At 58.7% G+C, this 6,279-nt stretch overlaps 1 protein-coding gene across 1 annotated transcript in view; it reads left to right on the forward strand.

The window, feature by feature from the left end:
* Positions 1 to 6,279, forward strand: part of LOC118452021 (collagen alpha-1(I) chain-like) — a 121,337-nt gene that overhangs the window by 102,366 nt on the left and 12,692 nt on the right. Inside the window, exons 27-39 of the mRNA XM_035891881.1 lie at positions 283 to 336; positions 663 to 716; positions 923 to 967; positions 1,592 to 1,645; positions 1,939 to 1,983; positions 2,707 to 2,760; positions 3,505 to 3,558; positions 4,413 to 4,466; positions 4,712 to 4,765; positions 5,129 to 5,182; positions 5,337 to 5,381; positions 5,684 to 5,728; positions 6,076 to 6,183. Of these exons, the coding sequence (XP_035747774.1) occupies positions 283 to 336; positions 663 to 716; positions 923 to 967; positions 1,592 to 1,645; positions 1,939 to 1,983; positions 2,707 to 2,760; positions 3,505 to 3,558; positions 4,413 to 4,466; positions 4,712 to 4,765; positions 5,129 to 5,182; positions 5,337 to 5,381; positions 5,684 to 5,728; positions 6,076 to 6,183 (720 nt within the window). The remainder of the gene's footprint in view (positions 1 to 282; positions 337 to 662; positions 717 to 922; positions 968 to 1,591; positions 1,646 to 1,938; positions 1,984 to 2,706; positions 2,761 to 3,504; positions 3,559 to 4,412; positions 4,467 to 4,711; positions 4,766 to 5,128; positions 5,183 to 5,336; positions 5,382 to 5,683; positions 5,729 to 6,075; positions 6,184 to 6,279) is intronic.

Raw genomic sequence — 6,279 nt, forward strand, 5'->3', positions numbered from 1 at the left:
CAAAAATATTCAACTGTGGTGGTTTGGGCCAACACTGAACCTGTTGAGCTTTTTTTTTTTGTGTCAGTTTTTATAATCCTGGGGGATGGGGGAAGTCCCCATCCCAAAGCTTGACTGGTGCCCCAGGTCACATTGCCATTTAATTAATGTCACCTGGGGCTGTGCTCCCTGTGTTTCTCCCCTGTACGAGGCAGGGGGATGGTGGCTGTGGTGGCTGGGGGAGCGGGCAGGGAATCGAGGGCTGCCTTTGCCCTGGCCAACTCCTCTCCTCTCTCCTGGCAGGGGGAAGAAGGCCAGATCGGCCCAGCGGGGCTGAACAGCAGTGTGGGACCCAAGGTCAGCGCCAGCGTCTGCCGCCGTGTCCCCTGGTTTCCCATGGGCTGCCCTCGTCCTCGTGTGGAGGGCAGAGATGTGGCCACCCTGCCCGTGAGCTCCAGCATGGGTCCCAATGCCCAGGGGACAGCATCGCCATGCCCCCCTGGGAGGGTCCCCAGCCTCTTGCCCCCCACCACCCTGCGCCCAGCGTCCCTGTTCCCACTACGGCTGCGGGCTGACCTGCTGAAGTGGCAGCAGCTGGATGAGTCCCCTCTGTCCTCACTGGCACTGGGGGAGACCTGCAGAGTGGCCTGAAATGACCGTGTTGCCTTTTGTGTGAATTTTAGGGAGGCCGAGGACCTGACGGCCCGAAGGGAACTCCAGGACCGCGGGGAGCCCGGGTAACTAATGGGACAGTGGTACTTGTAGGTGGATCTTGGAGCATCTTTGGCTGTGGGAGATGGAAACAGCCCTGGAGATCCCTCACTGGGTGGTTTGGGATGTGCTGGGGCTGAGCCACGGCATCTTCAGGCACCAGCTTTGCCTCCAAATCTGCAGCTTTACCACTGGCAGAAGGATGCTTTTCTGAATGCTTCCTGTTTTCCAGGGCCGTGTGGGTCAGCGTGGGCTGGTCGGGGTCCCTGGGCTGCCCGTAAGTAAGAGGTGACCCACGTCCCTGTGCTGGTGTGTGGTGCCATCAGCGCTGGGGCAGGGAGCCGGCTCTCGGGGAGCAGCATCCCAGGATGCGCCGGATCAGAGGGTCGGGCTCTGCTTGGGAATTTGCACAGGATAAGTTGGGGATGAGCAGCTCAGGCTTTTGCACATTGCATGAAGTGTTTTGACAAACCACCTGCCCAACACCACAGCTTCCTCTTATCCCTGAGCATAAAAATTCAGGAAATAGCAACTTTTCAAGAAAACTCTGTTATTCCGAGTCATGTTTGGCGAAGGAGCCAGGAATAAATAGGGCAAGAGGGGAAAAACATTGCTGAGGTGTTCGTGCTGGGAATGGGTTTCCTCCCACACTCATGTTATTTCCCAGTGATGGCATCCAAAGGTGGGATGGAGCAGGGAGGAGCTGCAGGAGCTGCATGGGGATGAGCCGCATGCTAACGAGCCCATGGCTCAATGCAGACCAGACGAGCACCCTAGGGACCATGCTGCCACGGATTTGCCACCTTTCAATACTGGAGGGAGGCTCTGGGGCTGGATGAGCCCTTGATGGGGGCACCCTGCCGCCGGGCTCTGTTTTCCTGAGATTAGACTCTCCTTCCAGGGCTTGCGGGGCATCCCGGGAGCAGAAGGCGCAGAAGGAAAGCCTGGTACACAGGTTCCCATCCTACACTCTGTACTTGACTGCGGGCAAGGGCTGGGGTGGTGGGTTGTGTCGAGAGGGGGAGCTGAGCCTGATAGCGGCAGGGGGGACTTTCCAACCCCACCATCCCTGTGGCCATGCAGGTCAAGACCTTGACATCGTGTTGGACCTTGCCACAATGTGCATCAGCTGGCTCTGGGCTGTCATGGTGGGACTGGAGAGGCTGAGGTGGCTCTGGGCTGTCATGGTGGGACTGGAGAGGCTGCTTCTGCCTCCCCATCCTCGTCATCACCTGTCTTGTCTTACAGGGTCCCCCAGGGACCATGGGCAGCCCAGGCAGGAGGGGACCACTGGTGAGTAGAGCTGCACAGCTGTCTGACTTCTGTCCTTCCTCCCCTCTGCTCAGCGCTCTCCCCTCAGGAATGTGCCTTAAAAGCATGTCCATGGGATGGGGTGCAGGTGGTGGGTGGCCCTGATGGAGCAAGACCAGCCGGAGGGTGCTCCTCTGGGTGCGGCTGCGGGGGCAGGGACCTGCTGAGAATAATGCTGAAGGTGAAGGAGAGGGAAGGGGGCAATGCATTTTAGAACTGGCTACTGCAAAATTATTTCTCTGTCCCCAGTGCTGCTACCCCAAACAGGTCCAGCAGCAAGACCTGGGCTGGTGGCAAACTTCCCCTTCTTGCAGGATTTCTAATATTTGGTTATCTTTGCTCTGAAATGCAAAAGAAAAAAAAGGTTCTGGCACTTCCCTCAAAAAGAAAAAAAAAAATTCTGCTCTGGGTCAGACGCACCTCTGCGTTCGCTGTTCGCATTGCACAGCACTGTCTGCACGTGTGGGCATTGTGTGCCTGTGCCCACTCAGCCGTGGTGCTTCAGCAATGAGAAAACCAAAGAGCTGGTTTGAAGCAGGGAGCACCAGCGCTGCCTTCGGGAGGCTGAGCCGTCCGCCCGCGCCTGGCCCTGGGCGCTGCGCTCTGGGGTGGGTGGGTCTCGCACCACGTGCTGCAGGGGAGAGCCTCTCCAGCCCTCCTACTTCTGTCTTCCCTCCATCGCTCATCATCTGCTCCTGCCTCCAGGGCTTTGCCGGCTTGCAGGGGGCCCACGGGCACGCAGGACCTCCTGGATCGATAGTAAGGAGAAAAAAAAAAAAAAAAGTTCCTTCTGCATGAACTCTGCATTTTCTTAGGTGGGATGACAGCGGGACTGGTGCCACTGGTGGGGGATATGGGACTTTCACCTTGGGAATCTGCAAGGGCTCAGGGCATCTCTAGGACCTGACCTAACTTCTTGTTAAAAGACAGAAGAAAGCCTCAGTGGCAGAAATAGCTGGGGCTAGGGAAGAGCAGAATCACTTCCCCAGGGAATCAGCCTGCCCAAGGGACTTCGCAGCTTCCCCAGCCTAGTGGGGTCTCCGGGGGGGACAGCAGCCTGGGGAAACCCTTCACACCTGGGTGGCTGAATAGCAGCGTGGTCCTGGGAGGGAATCAAAGTATTTGCTCCATCCCAGGTGGAAATGGGTAGTATAGGTCCAGGGAGGACAGTCCCATGTCCTTGCCCACCAGGATCGAGACCTAGAGCAGCTCCTGCAGCTGGAAGAGCTTGTCCCTGAGAGCCTGCTCTCAGCTGGACTTGGCGATGACTCCGAGAGCGAGTATCATCACCTTCCCTGTTGACAACCCTGCCTGAGAGCCGGCCATGAGGTGCTGGCATGCAGGAGCCACCAGGACAGGACATGGTGGCAGGGTTTGTCCCCAGCAACCCGGTTTGGACCAGGTGACTCCTGTCCATGAGCGCAGAGCCAGCAGTGGTGGCTTTCTGGGGCTTGTCCCATCTCAGTCTTTTGACTGACACCTCCTCCCCAAATATTTCCAAAGGGCTCTCTGGGAAAACCTGGACCTGATGGAGACCCGGGTTCCCTGGGCCCAAAGGTGAGAGTTGGGACCTGGGGGGCCATGAGCATACTGGGGGGTAACTGGTTAGATCAGTGATGGTGGTGAACAGCCCTGAGAGGCTCTTGGCTGCCATGGAGAGACCTGGGGGGATCCCGTGGGTTCAGACATGGTTCCCGCCAAGGGTGGGAAGATCATAGAATCCTAGGTTGGAAGGGACCTCAAGGATCATCTGGCACAACCTTTCTGGGCAAGAGCACAGTCTAGACAAGATGGCCCAGCACCCTGTCCAGCTGAGGCTTGAAAATGCCCAGTGTGGCAGAGTCAACCCCTCGCCTGGGGAGATTATTCCAATGGGTGACTGATCTTATGGGGAAAAATTTCCCTCTCGTGTCCAGTCAGAATCTCCTCAAGAGCAACTTGTGTCCATTCCCCCTTGTCCTCTCCATGGGACTCCTTGTAAAAAGGGAGTCTTCATCTTCCCTGTAGCCACCTCTTAGGTACCGGTTCGTGATGAGATCCCCTCTGAGCCTTCTTTGCTCAAGGCTGCACAAACCCAGCTCCCTCAGCCCATCCCCATACAGCTGAGAGAGGCTTCCCAGCCTTTGGATCACATTGGTGGCCCTGCTCTGGACCCCCTCCAGCCTGCCCACAGCTTTTTTTGTACAGTGGGGACCAGAACTGCTCACAGCATTCCAGGTGTGGCCTGACCAGCACTGAGCAGAGTGGGATGGTGACTCCTTTGTCCCTGCTGGTCATGCCCTTGTTGATGCACCCCAGCGCCCTGTTGGCCTCCTTGGCCGCAGCAGCACACTGCTCACTCGCATGGAGCTAAGATGCCTGCCCGTGTCCCGGGAGTGCAGGTTCATTAATGCCCTTGTCTTGCCTGGCAGGGGCTGCCAGGGAAGCCTGGCTCGGAGGGGCCACAAGGACCTGTCGGCACTTACGTAAGTGACAGACCTGCCGTGGAGGGGGTACGGTGCTGCCCGCCTGCCTGCCCGCAGGCAGTGGCCAGGCTGGGGGGAAGGCTCCCTGGACCAGCGCTGCCTCCAGCCAGGCACTCACTGTCCGGCCAGGTTCCTGCTGTGCCCAGGGTCCTGCATTTCCCTGGGCAAGAGCTCAGCCTCAGCTGCCACCTTCTCCCAAACCCCCAGGTGGCCCCAGCTGCCTCCTAATGCTGTGCTCTCCCCAGGGCTACCCAGGACCTGCCGGTGACCGTGGGAGGCCGGGGCGCAGGGGGGACAAGGTAGGGCTGGGAAACTCAGCACAGCAGTGAGGGGTGCGCTGGGGTGGGAGTCCAGGCTTCGGAAACATTTTTGGGTTGGGCTGTTGAACCCAATGGGTGGGTTTGGGTGGTGTCTGCCAATGGTCTCCATCAGCCATGCCAGGGGGGTTGCAGGGGTGGCAGGAGGAGAATGGCTGGAACTGGCTCCCACATTGGGCAGACCGGTGGTTCTCCAGTACTCATCTGCCCAAGCTCCTGTGGCTTGTTATAAAACACCAGGCAGCTGGTTGGTTTTGGGTTTGGTTTGGTTTGGTTTTTTTTTCCTCAAGAGGTTACTGCATTAAAACATACAGAGGAAAGGAAATCTATCTTGCCTCCTCACAGGGAGAAGCAGGAGCCCAAGGTCCACCGGGATTTCCAGGAAAAGCTGGTCCCAAGGTGAGTGCCGTTTGCTGCACTGACCAAGTCGCCTTTGCAGGGCTGAGTATGGGCAAATGGGAAAACTTTGCCACCAGCACCAAGGGGCTAAACTGGGGAGATGGGAGCAGTCAGGGCTGTGGCACGGGGCTCTAATGGCACTCTCCCCACCCAGGCCCTGCCAGGTCCCCCCGGTCCACGAGGTGCTCCCGGCTCCCAGGTAGGGCTTGCTGTGTTCCCCATGCCTGGCTTGCTCCGCTCCCTCTGCTGCAGTCCCCTCTGGATGTGCACTACTCTGCAATATATGCCATGTGCTACCTATAGCATTAGCAGCATGGATCCCGGACCCCTTTGCAGGACCCTGGTCCTGCTTGTTGCTGACCAGGTTTTGTCCTGATGCTGCACAGATGCCGCTGAGGTGGCCTGGACACACAGGGATGGTTCGCACGAAGCCTCACCCTGCTCAGGGTGCCCTGTGCCTCCTTGCTATGACCACGCTGCTGAGCATCCTTCTTATTTCAGGGCAGAGCAGGAGACCCGGGTCCTCGAGGGCTTCCAGGGATGCCTGTAAGTGGGAGAGCTGTAGCTTGCAGCGCTGCTCCGTAGGCTGGCATTGGGTGATGTCTGATGGGAGGAAAGATGGGTGCCCACTCCAGAGGCAGCTCCATCCCTGGGCCGGTCGTGGGGCAGAGAATGCCCCAAACCCTGCGCAGGTAGCTGGCTGGTGACAGGTTGGGTACAGGGACAGCAGTGACGTCGTGCACCCGCAGTCATGAGGCACTGGACCCACCAGGCACTGCAGACCCTGTGGTGGCCCAACTGGTTCAGGCACAGGGCTCCCACCAGCATTGCCCTCCCTGGAGCTGCACCCCATGCTGCATTTTGGAGTGCCTAAGTGGCTTTTGGCCTTGCAGGGTGTTCGTGGCACGCGAGGGCTGGATGGCAGCCCCGGGAAGCCTGGCTCGGCAGGAGAAATGGGGGCTCCTGGCATGGCTGGTGCTGCTGGCCCACCTGGGTACCCGGTGAGTGCAGATGTGGCTCCTTCAATTGATGCACAACACAACCTCCCACCTCAGCCATTTCCTCCTCACCGATAGGCCCCGGTGCAGCAAGTTTGC

Source organism: Egretta garzetta, unplaced genomic scaffold (assembly GCF_000687185.1).
Source record: "Egretta garzetta isolate BGI_Z169 unplaced genomic scaffold, ASM68718v1 scaffold143, whole genome shotgun sequence".
Classification (NCBI taxonomy): domain Eukaryota; kingdom Metazoa; phylum Chordata; class Aves; order Pelecaniformes; family Ardeidae; genus Egretta; species Egretta garzetta.